This window comes from Haliaeetus albicilla, chromosome 2, assembly GCF_947461875.1.
Source record: "Haliaeetus albicilla chromosome 2, bHalAlb1.1, whole genome shotgun sequence".
NCBI classification, from domain to species: Eukaryota; Metazoa; Chordata; class Aves; order Accipitriformes; family Accipitridae; genus Haliaeetus; species Haliaeetus albicilla.
The window spans coordinates 16,990,432-17,014,113 of record NC_091484.1 but is presented as its reverse complement, the minus strand read 5'-3'; the positions used below and the strand labels follow the sequence as shown (position 1 = coordinate 17,014,113).

Here is a 23,682-nt window from a genome sequence, read left to right as displayed (position 1 = left end):
CAACTAACTATCCACTAGCTGGTGTGACAAAATTACTAATGAACCCTAGTGGATTACCACAAGGTATCTTTACAAAATAGAAGCTCTCATTAACAGGATATATCATGTTCTCTATGTACAAATCAGAGATGGCTGTTTTCATAGAAAGTTCTGTTCAAATCATTCTTCATTTTTTTTGACTGGATGAGACTTCATGTGAAATGTCTCACTTTTATCCATATAATTTGTACTGCCAGTGAAGACTCCAAAACAGTTGTTCTGTGGGGTGACAGCTGCATCCAAACATGGACTTACTGCAACTCTTCAGGTGCCACAACACAGTAAGACAAATGTAGACCAACAAAAACAAAGCTTCAGATCATACTGGTTTGTAACAAAAGTATATGGACTAAATAGATCAGTCAAATATTCTGAGACCTTACAGCGCCAGTTTCAGCATCCTGCTCTATTGACCAAAGATTTACCATTACAATTGTTGCAAGGCAAAGTGAGCTTTGAGGCGGATTGTTCAAATTTTCCCTTCAACTAATACACATTCTTGTCAGCAATGGGATGTTTTACATAGTGATATTTTGCATATTGATATAAAGATACTGTTGTTACTTCATGGTTATTTTAAAATTTCTATTATCATTGAATGGATGCTGAATGGCCAAAACAGTTCCTTTTTTGCATCTGAATGAGAGCTTTGCTACTGATCTACTGGTTGGGTATTTTTATTCTTTCACTGAGAGACTTCTTCAGTTCCAGACTGAACAACCCCACTGCCCCAAAATATATATCATAAGGACAAGCATGACCATGTTTGAAGAAATACTTCCTGTTAAAAAGACAATATTGTCCTCACTAACACCTTATTTCCAATGAAAAAAAGGCAGTAAACTGATCACAGTGCAGGAAACCTCTGACCAAGAAGAAACTCTTTAAGACCTGCTAACAGCATTTCAAGTAAAACATATCAGAGGTGAGAATCTGGACCTAGTGAGAGGTCCAATGACAAGAAATAGTGAAACAGAAGGAAAAACCCTCCTAAAAAGGCCTGGATCATCCAGTGAGGAGACAGGACATTTTCACATTTGTATACCAAGGCTAAGAACACAGGCAAAACCAAATTCCTCATATTTAACACTCACATCTATAATGTTCTGACTACAGGCTTACCCCTGTCCTCCTCAACACATGAAATTCCTTTTCTATCATCAATGCTTCCCCCAGGTGGAAGGGACAGATATGACCCCACCATTCTCAACATCCTCACTGGTGACTTTAAGAGAGTTTTCAAATAACCGTGCCACATAGACTGGGTGGCATGGTTATTTGAAAACAAACACACAAATGACATTTATACTCCAGAATGGTAATCTCAACTCCTCTATCAATTTTCACGTGCACACTAGCCCCTCAAATACCAATTACGTGCACTTTGAGGACACTACTCATGACAGTCGCTCAACACACCAGAGCAATATATCATGTTTTTGAAAGAGCCACATGGATACTGCATAAGAAATAGCTTTTATAAAAACAGAGACCCCTCTACTCATTGTATACATTGCTCTCAAACACCATCCTAAAAACTACACATAAAAAAAACCTCAAAAAAGTGATAATCTATGTTAGAACATCATACCCAGCAGAAATTTTTCCTCAGAGCCATCCCTGCCAGTCTTTATGCTGTCTCCCAACGTTGCTAAGCTTATCATCAGAAGGAAGCTTTGTGTGGAAAAAGAAAAAAGAAAAGAACAAGTACAACTTGTCAAAACCTTCCTTTCCCCCTTCCCCTAAGGGCCTTCTATCCCAGACACCAGCACTCCCAGGTCTCATACATGGGCTTAGCTGGGAAGCAGCACATAAGCCACCCTCACACCCCATAGTTGAGATCAAATAGCTACTACTAAGACCAGACTGAACTCACACAGACCAGTGAAAAAGCACAAACACACCTAACTGCTGCAAAAGCAGCTCTCACTCAAGGTAATCACTCAGTCTCTGATTGTCAATTCTGATCCTCAAGGGAAACCTATAAACTGCCCTCCAGCCACAAACCTAGCAATAAAAATTCCTAACATTTCAAGATAGCAAGACTGTGCTTCTCTGCCACACCATAACCTCCCATACTCTCCACCCTCCACACCCCACAGCCTATAACCTCTTTCTTTCTCTGCCTACATCTAATCTAGTCATTTAAACATGCCAGGAAACATTACTCCTCTTTCCCTGAGAAGACAGGTATATCGTTTCTACTTTCCTACAAATTAGCATTCCCACATTTCACTTGCCAGCTCCATTTCCTTCCAAAGATGTTCCAAGAGATACAGACTCAAAACTCTGAGGATTTTCTCAATTTGCATTCCATTCTGAAAGGAAGCTGTCACTTTTAGGTCAGGCCTGAAGGTGGCTTGCATGCCTGAAAGCTTTTCTCCTTTTCAAACAATACTGTTTGGTCTAATGAAAGACATCACCTCTGCATATGTCCTTAGTCATGGCCACAACAGTGCCACTTTGTTTTTTATACAGTTTAAAAATCAAGTTACATTTACATTCCAAGTAAACTTCTAATCCTTCTAAAATGTTTCAAAACATGATTTTGAATCCCTAAAGGTTTAGACACACTGACCTTCTCAAATCACTAAGACTGTGGAAATTGGAGTGATATTTTATGAGGTCACTATAAAATTCTGGGTTTCCAACTTAAACTTTTTACAAGTCATCACTATATCCTCAATCAAAGGTTTGAAAATAGATCAGAAAGTGCTCATTACCATTAGAGAGTAAGATAAAGCTAGAAAGATGCAAAATTTCTTTATTGCTTAATATCACAAAAACAGTTGTCCTAATCATCAGCCTTCCTTAACAAATCAGCCAGTCCCAACCTCTGATGGGAAGAATTATGACCATACTCAGACTGTGGGAAAACAAATATAGATCAAAATGGCTTCACATTCAAATGTCTTCACACTCTTAACTTTCTATTATCATTACAACTAACTCTAATTGCCCTTGTTAAGTATTCCATGAGATACAGAGTTTACATTTCAACACACTCTTGTCCACCTTTTCCCTTCCAAACCCATGGTTTCTGTAGCAACCATGGTCCAAATCTTGAGAGGTAAAAAGCCAGCAGACACACACTTCTGTTCACTCCTCAACATTCACACATGTGCACAGAGGCATGCAGTCACAAACTTACTAATAAAATTATTTACCCATTTAAGATACATGCTTTAGAAAACATTTGAACTATTGTACAGGAGGTAAAAGCTCCACTAACCAAATACTTTCTAGTTGAAAGCCTGTCAATGTGTCTACATTCAACTTATCCTTGTTTTGAAAAACAGCCTACGCTCTTACCATCATGATTAGAATTTCCCAGGGTCCATGGCTCATCTGAATCGAAGTGAGTATCGCCTCCTATTCCTGGTCCAGGAAAGTAAGCGTGAGCTAGGAATCCACCTTCTCCATCAAAAGGAGAACTGTCTCCATGGAAACCAGAAGCAAAAAATATCATAATATCTGCCTCCTTTCTGTCATTTTTAATTTCATGGTAAGGGACCTCTTCAAAGGTAAGTGGTGTCACTCTCTGCCAAACATCAAATGCCTGACGAATGGCTCTCCTTGTATCAATCTCTCCAACCTTGGGGGTATAGTTGTGTACACTGTGTGAATGAGAAAGAAGCGTTGTTTAAATTTGCAGAATACACTTGAGACTTCTTATTATAATTCCCATACAAAGCCACCTCTACACAGTTTCCATTTCCAAAAGGTCTTTATTTTTTGCAGACACTACCTTGTGCACGCAAAGTTTTGCTGTTACAAATAAACTTACCAACAAAACCACAGCCCTGATCTGAAGTCTACATTTATTAATAAGAATCTTCCCAATACTTTGGTTGACCTTGCATTGCTTCCTAAAAACCTGACAACCTTTCAAATCCTGGGGTAGACAGCTAAGTAACTTAGTTTAAAAATGCAAATCACTTCAGATTTTGTCTGAAATTATCATGCTAAAATGGAATCCAGTGTACAAAAAAACTCGACTACTAAAATTCTTTTTGACAAACACACCTTTCAGTAAATGGTACAACCTTACTTACATAAGCAGCTTCATTCTCAGGACTACTCAGAATACTTCAGAGCTCAAAGGAGTGATGGACCTGCCAGTTTTGTACAACCCAGTCCATGACAGCTGATGATACAGAGTTTATGGTGGAGGGGGAGTTTAACTGCACATAAATTTCCCATAATTGCAAACTTAAGCTTAGTGCTGTTCATGGTGTGGTTTTTGTGTGTGCATATAATAGACTCAAGACCTATTAAACTTGGCTTGGGGAATATGAAATATCTATGTCATGGAAAAAACTTTCACTCTTTAATAAAACTGGCTCAATTTAATGCAATGATTGACAGATGAAAGGCACTGTAATACCTTCAGTGGTAAAACAAGATATCTATCACTTGAATGGTACACTACAAATACCGAAATTGGAAAGTTAAACAAATACTAGCTTGACAGTGGCAGAAGTGAAGCCATCTGTCAACCTGCTTCCTGTGGTTATGCATACGCTTAATAAGTTTTATTTATATGATTATATACCAGTTTTCCCTAAGGTCCAGAAAAGGTTAAAAGCAGGATCTGACTCTCAGATCTTCACATACAGAAGGTGTCCCTTTACAATTTGAGTTAAAGGAATCATTATTGGTGGAAGCTTTGAACTAGTCCCCAGAACTAGTCCCTCTTCCCAGTCTCTGCAGTCCCTCACTATTACTTGAAGAATCCTCCTCCTCCTTTCTCAGAGCTCTTGGCAGAAGCAACAGAGTGCTCCAGCCCCTGATTCTCTTTCCCTTCACACTATCCTATCTCCTCCTACACATTCTGGCACCTTCCCCATGCTGGTCACTCATATCCCTACCTCTTCTCCACAGACTTTCTTTCTGTCTTAGCCTTGCTCACTCCTCAATGTCTACATTCCTAATTTTTACTCCTCTGCAACCTCCCTTCCCCCTCCAAAAAAATGAAAAAGCTAAACTTTCAACTAGGGAGGGGTTTAATTTTATTTTGAAGTGACATTCTTATTGCCAGAAACTTCCATTGGCATCATTTGGCAATTGCCTTTCAAAAGTTAAGGGCCTGAATGACTCAAACAAAACATCTCTGGGAAACAACGGTCACTATGTAACACTCATTTGACACCTGTAGCCCACTTCAGCATATTGGCTCAGTAGGCCTAAGTCTGGACAAAAGCAAGAGTTCTACTACATAAGCAAAAGTAAAACCTCTGCAAAAATATTCACTAAAATGTTGCATATCAGGAGAGGGAGAAAGCATCACACCTTTATACAATGATGTTCCTTCTGCTTTAATGGTTTGTTAAAGACAACACATGATCTAAGGGCTAGAGCCTTAGATTTCTACGGGAACAGAAAAGGGCTTACTAGGATTTTCCTGCCAAAATTACACAACTGATGGCTGGGATTTAGGTGTCTTTACCGATCAGTTATTTTCTAATTGAGAATAGACTCTTCAGTTACTCCAGTGCTCTGAAAGTATTCCTCTCCACCATGTTCTGAGAATGAAAGCCTCAACTAGGCATTACAGGAAAAATCCAGTTTTTAAAAATAGTTACAAAATTTGCATACCAAACAAGCACAGAACATTTTTTTCCCCAAACAAAAAGGGGCAGGGGGGGGGCTATACCTGTAGGTTATATGCTTCTGCCTCCACTTTTGTCCAGTTAGAGCATACCGCTTTTTCCTCCGGCTATGGCGTAGGTGGGGATGATCTGGAACTCCACATCGAGGCTTCTTCATCCACCTGGAACGGCAGGAAAGGAAAAGCAAGCTAACAGACTTTGGAAAAGAGATTCAAAAGAACTCGGGGTGATTGGAAGACCTCTGAGGGATAGCCAATGCAGACACCAAGAAGGGCTCAGTCTTCCCTATCTTGGGTTTACCCTCTTTGCACAGAGCCATATACCCCAATTCTGCTGACAATCCACACACCTCAGCACACCAAAAAGATTTTATTTTTCCTTTTAGAAACACAGATATCCGATCAGGTAGCCTTCCGCTTGACAAGAGCTTAATGACGATAATGCCACAAAAAAGACCCAGATCAAAATTGCATGTTCGTGTGTACTGGGATCAAACTCTCCTATCACCTACTCTATCCACTCTCCATTTGTTAAAAGTGTTCCTGTGCCAGTAAAAAACCCTCCAATTCATAACTCACTAGATAAGACTGAACAAGTGCAAACACAACCCTCTCAGATAACAACTAAGGCTTTCACCTGTAAGAATCCGTACAGATCACTCCAATCTCTGGGTCACAGTCACCAAATTCTGTTAGGTCCTCCCCATAACCCTTGACTCTTTTGATGTCACTCATGATGTAGGAAACGCTTGCCTCTATGGCCAGGTGAACTGGAAGAGCAAAGGATGCTGTTTCTTGCATGGGCATCCATGCATCAGAGAAGTCAGGTCTCCTCCCCTACCTCCTTTACCTCCAGCCTTAACAGACCTTTTGCTTATTTCTTGCACCAGCTTGAGGGTGGTCAAACGCTGGCACAGGTTGCCCAGAGAAGTGGTAGAGTCTCCATCCTTGGAGGTATTCAAAACCTAACTGGACATGGTCCTGGGCAACCTGCTCTGGCTGTCCCTGTTTGAGCAGGGGGTTGGAGTAGATTATCTCAAGAGGTCCCTTCCAACCGAAATGATTCTATGACAAGGAGAAATAGACTGTACCCCAGAATTCTATCCTGCTTGCTGGTGTGGGCACACTCCAGAGAAATCAGAAGTGGCTTTTGGAGGAACAAATCTGCCCATCACTGTAAAAACTATGGGTGCTTACAAATTCCAGTGCAGTCATCTGTCATCTTCTCCCCACCAAGAACAGAGCAAATGTGAGTTGTTACACATATTGTACTGTACCGACAAGAACTCCAGCTGTGTATAGAAAGCTAGCACAGATCTTCCCCACTTACATTACCTTACATTTATCAGTATGGTATGTCTTTCCGAAATCTAAGCAACCTGTGGAAATCAGATCTGTCTTGCCCACACAACTGCTGCCACCTTCAAAGAAAAGCGGTACATCTAAGGTTTGCTTTTAGAAATGCCATATTAATTCAACCTCAATACACTGTGTTTTTCCAAGTGTCCTTTATTTGTGCTCTTTTGCATTGCTTCTACCACTTTGCTAGAGAGATGTTAGGCTTACTGTAGCTTGTATTGTCCTAGGTATTTCCTGAGTATTTTTTTTTTAAATTCCAGTCATATGATATGGTACAGAGTTTTTAGCATAACCTTACACAAACCGTAGTGTGAATTAGGTTTTCATCTCTTGAACTTCATAAGAACTCCAGTATTCTGAACATCGCCATCATCAGGCCCTGATTACAGTCAGAAAATGACTTTCTGTTTTATCTTTACTAGTATCATCTAGAAGACAAAAAGGTAACAGGGGAGTGTTATCAAACCAACATGGATGTGTAGGACAAGTCACCAGGACCTTCCAGGACAGTGCTAGCTATGCTGACACACTAGCGATACATTGCCGTGTCCCTCACACCTCAACGTCTGTTTCATGTATGAACACTGGCTGCCCCTTCCCAACACCTGCCCTATGCCGAGCAGGCTGCAGGAAATCAGCCCCCATACGGATTAGTCCTATGCTATCAAAGCCAATCAGAACTGTGCAGAGACCCAACCAAAAGCTAATTCCCTCAAAGATAGTCAAATTCCCTGCTCCTGTGCCAGATCCATTGCAACACACGGACACAGGGCAGGACATGGTGCTGTTCCAGAAGCAAGCTGCAATACTGGTACCCTGGGCTTTAAGGGCTCCTTGAGCCAAAGCTCCCAAGGTATCAGCATTTGCAGAGCTGTCAATACACTTCAGCTACGCATGACTGCCCAACTCCTCTTTCAACCCCATTACACTCAGGCCTGTCTGAACCCCCATATTCTACCACAGTTTGTTCCAGAGCTCAGCTACACACTTTCTGAAACACACCTAGTAAAAAAGTCCAACTACTGGGTTAGAGCTAGGCAGTACGCAAGTTGTCAACAGCCTGTGCTAATGTCAAGCTGAGAATGTTTATCTGGATCAGTTCCCCGATTCAACTTACTTCCTAGACATATGGGCCCTAGTCTCATCACATGGGCCAGGGTACAGGTCCAGCCATTTTTTCTCAGCAGGGCGGATCTATGGCAAAATAATCACTAAGCTGTAGCTTGCTGCCATGGATCATCTTTAGCTGAGCTTTTTGACAGCCATTCTCTACTGAGCAGTTTGGATAACCCTTTCTGCCTTCCAGGGGATTCATAAAAACACATCACATCAGAAACCACAACAAAAGACGATTACTTGAAGCAGGATTCAGATACTTACAGTTGCTTCCCCCCTCTCCCTCCCCCACTTTTTTTTTTTTTTTACATGGGGGCACCAATAACACTGCATCATCAAAATTCTTACTTGGCACTGTTTGTGCCTAGACTATTGCATTCCTCCAGCTGCTTGGCATGCAGAAAACAGGTAATTTCCAAAAGCAGTGACATTCTGCTTTCGTCCAGATATGACTGCTTTCCCCAGTTCAGGCTCTAAGCCCTCCACAGGGCTCTCTTAAGTAGAGGAAGCTGTCACTCTCAATCACCTATTGAGACTGGTGGAAGTGGTATCTTTAAACAGCTGTGTCGTGCATCCCAAGGTGAGACCTACACAACAGGCTCAAGACAAAGCACAAGACACACAAGACACTTCCTACACAAGTAAGATTATTTCTTGGTTCCCTCCAGGGCCATGCGATTGATTACAACAAACACAACAGTCACCACTTTTGTTAGGCACTAGCATGCCTCCTCTCCTGGCATGCTCCCAAGTCAATATCCTTGCCTAGCTGCTAAGCAAAATTACAATCCAACCCACTAGCTGCAGACACAAAGTTTGCTGAGGTACTGTCAATTGCAGGGTACAAGAAGGCCATTTTATGTATTCTCCCCTGCCATCCTTATAGGAAACTACATATCCTCAACCTGCTACCTCAAGACAGCCCCTCTGCTGAACGGACCCCCACCCTGCCTTCCTTTCGGGTACCAGTAAACAACACCAATGGTGGTGTTCCTTCCCATTTCACAGTCCCATTGGCAGTGCCTGCATGGTAGCTTTCACACAGTTGGGTGCCACTCTTGGAGGAAAGAACAAGCTCGGGATTTGGGGTCCTGTGGGGAAGGAGAAGAAAAACTTTACACTTCCATAATAAGTGTAAACAGAATATGCAGAATTTGTTGCCTAACAAAGAAACCACAGAAAATAATAACTTCACACTCTGACTGATTCTAAAGTCACTTTAAAGGGACAGAGCTTATGACACTGACAGAAGTGACAGAAAAAATCATAACTGCAACCTCAAAATTCATAACACAGACTGAAATAACAGCTTAGCAAACACCTGAGAAATTCAGAGGTCTCAGAGCCAGCCTGCCTTGCCAGCTCTTCTCCTTTTGCTCAGCTTCCACAACCAGGTCTGAGGAAGTGACAGCCCAACAAGGTCCAGCCAGACATGCCCCTCCATCTCAAAACACAGGCTCACTGCTAACAGCAATTAGGACCTCCTTTTCCTTTCACGTAATTTCTAGGTGTGTGCTCCTACTCCACCCTGCCATACAACTTATGGAGATACTGATTTAGGACAGATGGAGGTAGAGAAACCAAACATGCCTGCAAAGCACACTCGCGTTTGGTTGCAGCTGAGGTTTCAAGCCTTTGGAGACTCAAGTTTCAGAAGAGGGAACCATCTAGGTATTTCACCCATCGGGCTTGGGGTGTTCATGCACCAATCAACCCCTGCCCATACATAAACTCAGTAAAACATGGGCAACACCTTCCTTTCCTCCAGAAAAATACTGTTACTTACTAAAGCAGGGACTCCCACATGCAGTTTGCTCCCTTGCCCTGCCACCCACAGGGCAGCAAAGCAGCTCCCTAACTTTCCAAACTAGCACCCCAATATCATAGCCCCTTCTTTCCCCACTCCCTTCCAACTCATACGCATACCAGCTGCAAGCTTCTACACACCAACTGGACATACACAACTTTGCTCTCTGGCTCTTCTTCAGCATTCACTTACAAACTGTGTTATTAATGGCAAAGAAATCTCAGATGGAAAATTTCCACCTTTAAAAAGCATTTAATTTTCAACTCATTTGAAAAACAAACAAACAGGATTTTCTATCCCCCAATGGCGAACAAGGGGAGAGTGTTACACTCACTGGAGAGGCACTCCCAGTCCAGGATGATCCCCTCCTGCCTAATTCACTAATTTTTTCTGTTTCTCCCTCTTCTTGTAGTCTGGTCTGTTTCTCCCTCTTCTTGTAGTCTGGAAGGCATACAGCCAAACCCCTTTCTTCTTCACACTATTTGGTTACTTTGTGCCCCCTTCTTTTGTGCTACTGTGTCCCTTTTGCCAGCAGAGTGCCGCAACAGGAGAGATGAAGAACTAAGCAGAGCACACTCTAAAAGGGTCTACTACTGCAATAAGGAAAGGTCAAGGGAAAACTCTCAGGCAGGGCCTAAGCAAGTTCTATTATTTGTGCTTTCTTTTTTTGCTCACCATAAGATGCTTCTTTCCTCCAGAAAGCGTTAGTAAGACCTTATCAGCATTCTGCTTTAGTCAACAGATGCCCTCCTAGTCCAGACCAACAGCAGACAGATTCAGCCAATACACAACATCCAGGCAATCAGACAACAGGAAGCCAGTATGGTAGCAGCAACAAACACCACTTCCACACCACACTTCACAGTACACACTGAAGAGCAGACTAAAGGCAACAGCCTTCAAAGAACAAAGTCCCTTCAGCCTAGGTTATTTAGACCAATGCTTCTGTGCTATCAAGACACCAATCACAAACAACAAATAACACATGGTCAACATTCAACAGAGAACATCTAACATCCAACAAATGGCAACTATCAACAGCTAAGTAGTCTTGACTATCATCATCAGACTATAACAACTCACTTCAACTTGGAACTATAGAGCTTCACAAATAGCATCTATGGAGATCCACAACTCCAATTAATTGAAGAAATACATTAGAAGCCATTTCTGGAGCCAGATTTTCACCTAAATCCAAACAGAAATGGAAACAAATTAAACCCTTGATGTTCCCCATTTTCAGAAGCTCATGGGATTCACACTTTGCCTGCGCACCAGCAACGGGGATCTATATACAAAGAATGACAAGAGCTTCTCCTCACACTCGCAAACAGTACTGTTGGAAAAAAGAAAAGGTGGAGTTGTCTACATTTTTTCATTAGGGAGACCTTTTCATAAATCAAGACTTCTCTGGCTGAGTCAGTCAAATCTATCCCTTTTGAGGGCTTCTTGTAGCTGGAATAATTACCCAGGTAATATGACAATGCATTAAGAAAGGGAAAGACAAAATTAGCCTACGTTAATCTTACTCAATAGTTGTCTGGTCCAAAACTCCTGTTACTGGGATCCCATAAAACTGCTGCATAGTGGCAACTGCGGACTGCACAGCTTTTCCCGACTGCAAGGCAGACATTTGGCTGTCAGATGGAAGTAAGTAGCCGTAAGTTTTTAACCAACCCTGAAAAAGAAAGAAACAGATGGTAAGATGTCACGGTAAGTTTTCAACTTAACAGATCAGAACATTTCCTCAAAAGTGACAAACTACCCCAAAAAATTCAACCACCTCTCTTTTTTTGGTTAGGTTTGGCAATACCATCTGATCCCTGTGAAGGGCTGAAGACCCAGCTTAATATCACCTGTCCTAACAGGACAATGCAGACCTACCAATCAAAAATGGCCGTCATCCCTACAGATTAATTGGAGAAGACTTAAGTCTTTGGAGCACCAGAAATTCCCAAGAAGCTCTGTCCTTGTTCCAAAGACCTCCTATGCACCCTGTCACCTTGCCATCATGAGATTTCTCAGTCCCCACAGCAACGTGCTCCCAATAACACACTGCCCACCACCTACTGCTGCCTCTGGACCACCACTCCAAGCAAACAGCGTAACACGCCTGGGCAATCCCCCCAAACACAGATTCAGCTTTACGCTTGCACTAAGCACAAGAGTATTTCTTTCAAAAAAAAAACCCCCCAAACCAAAAAACACCACTCCCAAAAAAAACACACTCAGAAAGTTTGCAGGGACTCTGGTTAGATGGACTTTTCCTCTACTAATAGCAGATATCTAGCAAATTGTCAGAACAGGAAAATAGCCAACTCTCCTCAAGCAGCTTTGTTCCTTTTCCCCACCTCCACCCCAAGATGCAGCCTTAGATAAAGCCACATGTCAAACTTGTCAAATGCTAAAGACAACATTTTCAAAACCACCCATTAATTCACGATTTTTTTTTCCTCCCCTCTCTTCCCCCCCTCACTTTGATACCACAAGAAAAAGGAATATTAATTCACCACTAAGTGCAAATGCCAAAAGAACCTGAACGAAGGCTGGCTTTCAGAAACTCTTCACCGTAACTTCCTGCACACACCCCAGTGCTTCCTTCTTCTGGCCAATACCCCAGCCCTCTGATTCAGTACTTAGATCAGGATTACTATGAGATCAACATATATCCCGTAAGCTTTTTCCAGCCACGAGGACAATCCATCTGACCCACAGGACACAGTCCTCAACATACAAGCACTGATTATCTGCATGTGCTGCTCTCACATTGGCAGCCTGATCACTCAGACCAGAAGGAAGAGGAGAGGCACGTCTTCCCTTAGCATAACACAGCAGTGGGAAAGGGGCTCAAGTCAGGAGGAGCACAAGAAGGAGAACAATCCCCATTTCTTTGTAGCAATGAGAAGATACCAGAATCCATTGGGACGACAGAAAGGCCTTGCTTCCAAAGCAGGAGAAAGAAGGTGTAAGACAGCATCTGGGCCAGGCATGTTAAAATTCACCAAGTAACTGGGCATACAGTGCTATTCAACACGGACATCACCAATGGCTCAAGGCAAAGCCAAGCTGCAAAAGTGCTTGGAGACTTGACATTTGCTACTACTGCCTTGGCATCTAGCGTTGACCTCCAACAACTGCTGGAACATGCGGACCTCCGGTCTGACCAAACTCAGGTGTCCTTGAGCAGCAAGGGCAGAGCACACTAACCAAACCAGCTCTGAGCGGGACTACCCTCATGTATCCCCTCTCCCTCCCGGCCAGACTCGGACGCGGCAGCGGATGAGGGAAAGGGACACCACACCACAGGCACTAAGGGAAGCTCCTCCCGGGAGGCTGCTGCTCCAGCACTCACAGGAGGGACGCGGCTGCCTTTGCCTGCCGGTTCCTGACCTGCCCAGGCACTGGCAGAGGAGCTGCCAGCGACTGTGGCCGCACACCTGAGCCCAGCCCAGCAGCTCCGAGACCGGCCGCTTCGGAGAGGGGGCACGACGAGGGCCTACAGGAGAGGCGGGAAGGCTTCTGGCGGGCAGCAGCGCCCAAGCGCGGCGACGGGGCTGGAGCCGGGCGCGGAGGAGCCGGGCAGCCGCTGCCCGCCCAGCTTTCCAGCCCGCCCCCGAGCCAACACAGCGCACAACCGGTCCCCGGGCTTCCCGGGTCCCCGGCACCCCGGTCCCGGCTGCGGCACCACCGGCCTCGCCGACCCAGAGCCGCCCGGCCCCGCTCCCCTCAGCGGCCCGCCCGGCCGGGCCCGGCCCCCCGCGCCCGCTCCCGCTGCCGCTGCCAGACCTACCCGGCCGGTGCTGGTGTCGGCGGCGGCGCGGAGCAGGGCGCAGAGCAGCGGCAGCAGGGAGCCCGCCGCGGCCAGGCCCCGGCGCCGCCTCGGCGCCATGGCAGCGCGGCGGGGCTCCAGCCCAGCGCTCCGGCCCAGCGCCGCGGGCTGCGGCTGCGCGGGGAAGCCGGAAGTAGAAGGCGGCCGCCGCCGCACCGCCTCTTCCTCCGGCGGGCCAGGCCGGGGCTGCCCCGCAGCTGCCCTGCGGAGGAACGGCGGTGCAGCCCTGGGGAGGTGCGCCCATCTGGCGGGAGGGCCCTGGCCGCGCATCCTCCGCGGGAAGGGCTCAGAGCCGGGCACCGGCAGCCGCGGGTCGCCGTCCCTCAGGGCTTTTTTCCACGCACCCGCCTCTGGCTGCAGGCGGAGGGGCTCGCAGCGGCCGCCGGCCCCGCCGCAGCACCAGAGCAGATGCGGGAGGGCCGAGGGCTTTCTCTGCGGGCCTCTTCTCTCACGACAGGGTTGTTGCCTGTTCTCAGAGGTGCCGCTCCCTGCCCAGGCTGTCTCGCGTTGCCTTTGGCTGCAGCCTGAAGATCTTCAGCAGATCCGTGTGGAGAAGCCCCAGGTGCAGGCCAGCTGTATGCACCTCATAACGAGCCCGAGGAGAAGAGGAAAAGTGGGGCTAGCAGGTTGTTGGCCAGTGGTCCTGCCCTGAAGCCATCCCGGTCTGAAAGGAGGTGATGTGCTTTTGAGATGTGCACCCAGGTGGAGACATCACTTTCTGTGCTACCTCAGAGAGACCTGAGGGCTTTGTCACACTCCGTTTCTCTCCGTTTCACTCCAGAAATGATGCCTCGTAGTGACAGGTTGAAGGAGGAGGAGGTTGTGGATGGCAGCCCCCCTGGCCCAGCCTCGTTTAGTTCAGAGGGTCTGAAAGAGCAGTCAGCAGCCTGCACTTTCACATGTGCTTAATAAACTCTTTATATCAGGGATTTGGGGCACGGGGAGACACTCTGCCACCAGGCAAATCTTTTGCTCTGTTACAAGCTTAACCATGCTGACACCAGAAGTTTGAATTCATATCTGCTCGGAAGGGAATGCAGGAGCACTGCACCCACAGCCAGCCTGGCGCACAGGGCAGTTTGGCTGGCAAATCTGAGCTGTGCAACGGGGGTCAGTGCACCAGTGCTATGCTTGGAGCTGGAGGAGTCACCGTGCCTGGGAATCCCAGGCCAGAAAGTGCTGCTGCTCCCCCAGAGAAAGAGTGAGGACACTGGCTTTTAGGAATGCAGGACAGGGATTTCGTCTTTTTGTCAAAGCAGCTTTATGAACATGCTCTGCTGCATGAACAGCCAGTGCTGGGCTTTTCCCTGCTGACTGCAGCTCAGCTTGCATGCTGCTGAAGCAGTGGCTATGCTCAGGATAGCCTCCCTGCCCTGCCTGCAGAAGCTGGAGGGGAACTCTTTGCCAAGACAAGCCAGCAGAGCTTCCCCACCCTCCTCAATACTGCTGATGCCAGGCCTCTTGTTTTTTTGCCCAAGAAGAGCTCAGGCTGCCATTTCTACCCCCTGCCTTACTGTAGCAATCCTCCTTCTCCCCGACACTGCTACTTTGTCAGACCATCCCATTCACCATCACACTGCATCTCTTTGGGAACTGGAGCAATTGTAGTGCTTTTTGCATACAATTAGAACAAAATAGAATAGAACATTTTCAGTTGGAAGGGACCTACAATCATGTAGTCCAACTGCCTGCTTCAGGACTGACCAAAAGTTAAAGCATGGTATTAAGGACACTGTCCAAATGCCTCTGAAACACTGACAGGCTTGGGGCATCAACTATCTCTCTAGGAAGTGTGTTCCAGTGTTTGACCACCCCCTCAGTAAAGAAATGCTTCCTAATGTCCAGCCTGAACTTTCTCTGATGCAGCTTTGAACCATTCCCATGCATCCTGTCACTGGATGCCAGGGAGAAGAGCTCAGCACCTCCCTCTCCACTTGCCCTCCTCAGGAAGCTGTACAGAGCAATAAGGTCACCCCTCAGCCTCCTTTTCTCCAAACTAGACAAACCCAGAGTCCTTAGCCGATCCTCATGGGATGTTCCTTCCAGCCCCATCACCAGCTTTGTTGCCCTAGTCTGGACGCATTCAAGGACCTTCACATCCTTCCTAAATTGTGGAGTCCAGAACTGTACACAGTACTCAAGGTGAGGCTGCACCAATGCTGAATGCAGTGGAACAATCACCTCTTTTGACCAGCTGGTTATACTGTGCTTGATGCACCCCAGGATGTATTTTGCCCTCTTGGCTGCCAGGGCACACTGCTGACATATTGAGCCTGCTGTCAACCAGCACCCCCAGATCCCTTTCTGCAGGGCTGCTCTCCAGCCACTCCTCTCCCAATTTATACTTGTGCCTGGTGTTACTCCATCTGAGCATCCAACGTTTGGACTTCTTAAATTTCATGCCATTAATGATTGCCCAATGCTCCTGTCTATCTAGATCCCTCTGCAAGGCCTCTTGTCCCTCAAGAGAGTCAACAGCACCTCCCAGTTTGGTATCATCTGCCAACTTGCTAATGGTGCATTCAACTCCTGCATCGAGATCATTATAAATATATTGAATAGAACTGGCCCTAGGATTGAGCCCTGAGGAACAACGCTGGTGACCTGTCGCCAGCCAGATGTAGCTCCATTCTCTACAAGCCTTTGGACCCTGCCATTCAGCCAGTTCTTCACCCAGTGCACCGTGTACCTGCTCATCTCACAGTTGGACAACTTGTCCAGAAGGATGCTGTGAGGGACAGTGTCAAAAGCCTTATTAAAATCCAGAAAAACATCCCCCCCTATCCTCAGGGATGTTAACTCAAAGCCTTTGGGGAATGACAACATCTAATTGCATTATTATTCAACTCAGCCAGATCTGGTAGCTCAAGGATCCATTGCCTGCATCTGTGCAATCACTGCTGCAGCACTCCTAGTTAAAAGGAGTGAAAAAAACTAGTGCTTGGACATCCTCCGATGGTACAAGTTATGCAGGCATTGTCACCACAGCAAATACATCACTGAGCTGATTCTCCTAACAATGGAAAACATAACACTTAAGCAGCGTAATACACTGAATGCTGCTATTCTACTCCCTTTACCTGGGGAAGGAACTCCATATCATGATTGTGTAATAACAACCTGTGAAGCTGAAAAGGCTTGAGGAGATTTAACATATATGCCATTTCTAGATCCCAGTCTGGAATTATTTGTAGACAAGTCCTCGTATTACCTGAATGGCAACTGTGTTATGGGTTATTCAATAACTACAATGAATGGAGTAGTGGAGACTTCACCACTCACTCTGAAGCTGAGTGCACAAGCAGCAGAATTAATTGCATTAACAAAGGCCTGTCAACTGGCCAAAGAAAAGACTGTAAATATTTATACTAATTCTCAATATGCATTTGGAGTATGCCATGCTACTGGGCAGTTACAGAAGTTGTGTGGGTTTATACTTCTAGTGGAAATAAAAGATCAGATGCTCCTCAAATTACTGAACTGTTAAAAACTATACAATTCTAGAGAAACTTGCTGTCATTCATCAGCCAGCCCATACCAGCAGAAGGACAAAAGAAGAGATAAGAAATAGTCTAACAGATACTGCCACTAAAGCCGCAGCACAACAGCCGTATGAACCACCAGGCTTACAAACAGACCAATGGTCCAAACTGGTGTTGTCCACTCCTGAAAAGATATGTTTGACTGTTAGTGCTGAAGGAATTGGCTCTAGGAGAAGGTATGAAGTGACCAAAGGTTCCCAGAGAATATGGAAAGCAGGTATGGACAACCTTCCTATTTTACTGAAGCAGTACCCGATTCCCCTAGCAAAAATGCGTCACCATCTAGGGCATCTTGAGACTGCTGCACTAGCCCAGACGGTGCTAAAAATCAGTTCACACCAGGAATTTATGCTGCAGCCAAATAGGTAACTGTGTCTTGCACGCATTACATTTATCCTTAATGAATATTTAACTAAGACCTCAACAAACAACAAAACTGTCTCCCTGTGAAATACTATTTGAAAGACTGATACAACAGCCTGGAACTGATGTACCCACTCATATAATTTTATTAGCAGGAAATGAAAATGTGACCCAGTATATTTTACAGGTTCAGAAATTACTAAAATACAGTCAGGCACAGCTAATACAAGCAGTACCTCTAGAAGGGGCTCTGCACCCCTTCAATCTAGGGAATTAATGTTTGGGTAAAAGTACACAAAAGAAACAGTAACTTACCTCCTTGGTGGGAGTGACCATTTTTGTTATTGCTAACCTTTCTCAGCAGTAAAGGTGGAGGAAAAATTGACTTGAATCCATCCCTCCCAGCTGCAGCCAGTCTGGAAGTGGAACCAGGAAACCCTCCTGCCAGTGAGAGAACATCTCACCGTTGCTGAGACTGATTTACCCGCAGCTGGGAACTTACACAGAGCCAGTGGATTGGCTGTGAAACTGCCGATCTTGCATAAGAATTCAACAACAGGAAAGTGGAAAGTAATCTGATTCTTGGGGATTGCACATGGACTGAACCATACCCTTACTTAGAATTAAAGGTATAATTATTTTTGCTATATATGTCTTGTTTGTTTTTTCTGTTAATAGTGATTTGGAAGCCTAGATTTTGGTATGACAGCCCTTCTTATAAGCTTGTGGTGGAATATGGATTATACATATTCATTCCATAATTCAGCCATAGCAACAGTCCAAACTATTGCAGCAGTGGCAAATAAGCCCGACTGTTGGAAATGCACTAAAAGCCCATCCTCTACCAGAAATCAAGTCTCCTGGATTTCTGTCCCATTGAATTCTCAGTGGGACAAGGATGGGCATATATGTTCCAGATTTTCACTAAAGAAAGGAAGAAGCCTGAGAAGTGTTTGTCGCTAGTTTGAAAGAAGACCCCTGGATTTGCTTGGAGACCAAACCTACTGAGAAGCATACTTGCTTTGTAAGGGCTGGGAATTGAAAATGTCAATATATCTTTAAAATTAATAGCATTAATGGAAATGGATAATTCACATCTTGGGTCCATATAGATGGAAAGGGGATTCTCATGCCTGGAATGTTCCATAGATCCATTCCTATGCCTAAAGGCAATTGGTATTCATATGTTCTTCCAAAACCTTACTATATACTACATCCACAGAGTGTGAAAGGGAAATTTTCCAAAAGCCCTTACATAAAACCTATTTATAATAAGACAACATGCTGTAGATTTGTTCCTGGATGGAGTTTATCAGGCCCTGCAGACTCCAAGACAATGTGGATATTCACAGACAGATTAACTGGATATTCTGTAGGAAGCCATAATCAAACTAAAGATAATTATAAAATTCTGGTTTCCACTATGGGTGTGCTGGGTTGACCCTGGCTGGATGCCAGGTGCCCACCAAAGCTGTTCTATCACTCCGCCTCCTCAGCTGGACAGGGGAGAGAAAGAAAATATAACAAAGAGCTTGTGGGTAGAGATAAGGACAGGAGAGATCACTCACCAATTACCATCACAGGCAAAACAGACTCAGCTTGGGGCAAGTTAACTTAATTTATTACAAATCAACCAGAGTAGGGTAATGAGAAATAAAACCAAATCTCAGAGCACCTTCCCTCCACCCCTCCCTTCTTCCCGGGCACAACTTCACTCCCAGATTCTCTACCAACCCCCCCCCCAGCGGCACAGGGGGACAGGGAATGGGGTTTACGGTCATTTCATCACACGTTATTTTCTGCCACTTCATCCTCCTCAGGGGGAGGACTCATCACACTCTTCCCCTGCTCCAGCATGGGGTCCCTCCCACGGGAGACGGTCCTCCATGAACTTCTCCAACGTGGGTCCTTCCCATGGGCTGCAGTTCTTCACTAACTGCTCCAGCATGGGTCCTTTCCACGGTGTGCAGTCCTTCAGGAGCACACTGCTCCAGCGTGGGTCCCCCACGGGGTCACAAGTCCTGCCAGAAAATCTGCTCCATGGGCTCCTCTCTCCATGGGTCCACAGGTCCTGCTAGGAGCCTGCTCCAGCGCGGGGTTCCCACGGGGTCACAGCCACCTTCGGGAACCCACCTGCTCCGGCGTGGGGTCCTCCATGCACTGCAGGTGGATATCTGCTCCACTGTGGACCTCCATGGACTGCAGGGGGACAGCCTGCCTCACCATGGTCTTCACCATGGGCTGCAGGGGAATCTCTGCTCCGGCGCCTGGAGCATCTCCTCCCCCTCCTTCTTCACTGACCTTGGTGTCTGCAGGGTTGGTTCTCTTACATGTTCTCACTCCTCTCTCTGGCTGCCATTTCCGTCTGTCCCAACTTTTTTTTCCTTCTTAAAAATGTTATCACAGAGGCGTTACCACTATTGCTGATTGGCTCGGCCTTGGCCGGCGGCGGGTCTGTCTCAGAGCTGGCTGGTATTGGCTCTGTCAGACACAGGGGAAGCTTCCAGCAGCTTCTTACAGAAGCCACCCCTGTAGCCCCTCCCCCCGCTACCAAAACCTTGCCACACAAAGACAATACAACGGGCCTATAGGATCCTGATTGCTCTGAGTCATCTAATCTGGGTCCAAAACTTACTGGTTTATTTATACAACCAAACCTGGCACATGCTAACTATTTTGCAGGACACAGTTTACATGACTCAGATTTATTAGAAGATTATAGTACCCTATTTACACAGCTACCAGGGCAATATTGGATATGTGGAGAAAAGGCATTCAAGTATTTACCTGGAACCTGAGCTGAAAAGTGTATTCTGAGTGCATTAATACCATCCACACAGGTTAGCACCAGTATGTCTTCTGCTTCTGTAACTCATAACTACTGCTATATATGAGAAAAAGCGTTACAACCCTCTGACAGAATGTGGCACTGCGTTCCACCAGTTTGTAAGAGCTTTTATCCCGTGGTTAGGAGTTGCAAAACTAGAAAGAGTGATTGCAAATGTGCCACAAGACTTAGAAAAAGCCATTAATGAAATTGCAAATAGTATTATAGCCCTACAGGGAGAAATCAAATTATTATCACAAACATTAATACAGAATCAATTAGCCTTAGACTACCTATTAGCAGCACAGGACAGAGTATGTGCATTATTAAATGATAGCTGCTGGTTTTATGTAAATCAAGGCCAGAAAAATGAAACTGATATAAACAAGATAAAGACTAATTTAAAAATATTACATGAAGAAAGACAGGGCTCTCCCCTAAATCTGTTTGGGTGGTTAACCTCTTGGCTCCCAGACCTAGGTATAGCTAAAAGGATAGTATTCACTATCTTACTTCGCTTTGTAATTATGTATGTGTGTTTACAGTGTTGTATTACTTTATGAACTCAATTAACTACTAAATTAATGAATAGTGTGGTGTGACCCTGATAGTCAAAAGAAAAGGAGAGACTGTTAGGAAAAACCTCATTCCTTAAGTATTGTGCCAATTAGTCTTTATAGTATGAAATTGTATGAACTTTTAAAAGATATATTTACATTGTATACTGCATATTCATGGTGAAGTAAGCATGAGTAAAGGACCCCAGCTCATTGCAAGAAGGACAGCCCCCACACTGAAGAAGAAGGGATACCCCTAGACTATAGAGATAACACCAGCATCCCAGCCCCTCCAACTCCTCTGTGAAATCCTCCCATTATCTGGCATCATAGATAAGTAACTGTAGCAAGACTGACTCCAGGGATGTTTAGATCAAGAAAGAAGCAGATAGATGACGACACCATAAAATTATAGATGCCTTTGACCCCACTTGTGGTCAAAATCTCTCTGCTGCCCAGCTCCAAGCCTGTATTCAGCAGGGCAAAGCTGGGGGAAAAGGTAAAGGAAGTAGAAAGGGGTAGAAAAGCTGTCTTCTTTTACAGGGTCCCTGTCATTCAGAGTCCTTGTGGCCACCTGCTCTACAGTGGGAGCTGCAGCCCTTCAGTTGGACAGGGCTGGGGAGTCGAGGGAAGCTCCTGGTTCCTTGGTGCCAAGAGAAAGGAGAACTTGCCCATAGCAGTACTCCAGGCTGGCTAGAGCTGGATGGAGAAGAGTGTTGGTGTCAGGTCTTCAAACTACCTTCACCTTTCCACAAGGACAGCTTAGCATCTCTGGGGATTGCAATCCTGTTTTGCAATCAGAGCGAATTGCCAGAGGAAAAGACATGGCTGTAGGCAACATTTTAGCTTAGCTCCTAAGAGGTGCAGCACTGGGCACAACCCTCTAACCCTGGCAGTAAACAGCTCCTTGTATTCCTACAGCAACAGTAGATAGTCAACAGACAAATGATGTAGGCACAGGGTTTCTTCTCTGCTGGAGAAGTAGAGAGATCTTTCCTCTGGGTGGGAAGTAAGCCAGAAATTAGTCTATACCTTGGAGGTTTGGAAATGCCACCCTGTGCGTGTGAGGAGCTCAGAAGCGTGTTCATCCCTGCTGCTCTCTTCTGCCCCATTCATACACTAGAACATCTTTCTTACAGCTTCACTGGCCCTCATGCTATTTTGGCCTGGGAGATCCCTCCAGTTGCCTAATGCACAGAGAGTACATCAGCCTGCATGACCTGTATCTGCAGGTGTATCACAAACGCAAAGACAACATCTGGAGGCTGAAGAAAGTGGGTTACATCACCAGTGGTGGCAAAGCAGGTTTGGACGTCAGGCTGATAGAAACAGTCCCCTCCAAGTGGGGTTCCCCGAGCGCAGAGAGAGTGCGTGCAGAGAAGCAGCTCCCCTCCTGCTGGGTTCAGGCTGTTTTGGGGAAGATGGTCTGCGTAGCTGGCTTGATAGTGCTTGGGTGATTTCTCCCCTCGTCTCGCTATAGGTGGTTTGCACTCTTGAAGGAGTTCAATGAGTACAGGCAATATCTGATCAGGCTCAAGCTGGAGGCAGAGAAAATGTTCAGGCAAGAAGAGGTAGGCAAAGCGGGGTGTTTGTGGACATCTCTCAGCAGTGCGGTGCTGAGGGGAGGTGATCAGTACAGAAGAGGTGAGGGCTGTGCTGATGGGCAGGGTGTTGTGAGGAAAGGACTGCCCATCTCGGAGCTGAGCTAGCACAGGGTGCTGGGGTGGGCTCAGGCAGGAAGGTCATGTGCAAGCATGGAGAGTCCTGAGGGAAGCCCTTCTCTTCTGCCCTTGTCCCGTGGCTGAAGCAGCATGCTGGCCTGGGCCTCTGTGAAGCCTTGGTACGCAGGGGCATGAGTGCTGGTCCAGGTGACAGCGAGCCACAACCTGGTGTCACCTTTCAGGAAAGGCTTTGGCAACACCTGGCCAAATTAAAGGATGCCCCCAAACTGCAGGAGCAATCGACACTTCTTGCCTGTCAGAGTGGCTGCTGCAGCCTCAAAAACCATCTTGCCTACTTCCACCCAAGAGCAGAAAGATCTCCCTGAAATCAGAGTGATGCAGAAGAGTGAAAGCAGCTTTGGATGAAGGCCAAGCCTACTCCCAACCTGAGTTGGTATGGGAAGGTGCCAAGCTGCCCAGGTCAGTAGTGATGCTGACTCGAAGAGGAAGCCAGATGTCACTGCAGACAGCGTGTTCAAAGCTGCGTTTGAACAACAAACTGCAACTGAAGCCCAGAAGCTTGAAGAGGTGGCTGAGTCTGTGGTGCAAGAAGATTCCCTGCAGGTGTAGGACATAAAGAAGACAGCTGCAGCTCAGGCAAACAGTATCTAAATCTTTCTCTGCTGGGCAGTGCTAAGGAAGTAGAGCAAGCCGAGGGGCAGGGAAATACACTGAAATACTGAATGGCCATCAGCCCCTGCCTTTGGTTGGAAAACAGTTTTGACTGAGTGCTCAGGTAGACTTTCTGCACTGCTCATAGTTTCCTTTAAAAGCAGAGACTTTGCAAATGCTCTCCACCTCTTCCCCCCCCAGATGAGGAAACTTGGTCACAGGACAAGAGACTTACCTAGCACTATGTCACAGGTAGGGCAAGGATAACCATGTTTCCCACATCACTGTCCAGTACTCTG

At 45.8% G+C, this 23,682-nt stretch overlaps 1 protein-coding gene across 4 annotated transcripts in view; it reads right to left on the bottom strand.

Annotated features, from left to right (window-relative positions):
- Positions 1–13,874, bottom strand: part of MMP24 (matrix metallopeptidase 24) — a 47,866-nt gene extending 33,992 nt beyond the window's left edge. The window contains exons 1-4 of one of the 4 annotated variants that reach the window (XM_069807722.1): positions 13,723–13,874; positions 11,462–11,610; positions 5,696–5,812; positions 3,352–3,656 (exon numbers count right to left, since the gene is read on the bottom strand). In XM_069807722.1, coding sequence (XP_069663823.1) covers positions 3,352–3,656; positions 5,696–5,812; positions 11,462–11,610; positions 13,723–13,821 — 670 coding nt within the window. In that variant the 5' untranslated portion in view covers positions 13,822–13,874. Of the gene's footprint in view, positions 1–3,351; positions 3,657–5,695; positions 5,813–8,473; positions 8,783–11,015; positions 11,288–11,450; positions 11,611–13,722 lie in introns of those variants that run through there. The other 3 variants (XM_069807744.1, XM_069807737.1, XM_069807730.1) reach the window with 3 other exon arrangements.
- Positions 13,875–23,682: the final 9,808 nt, after the last annotated feature.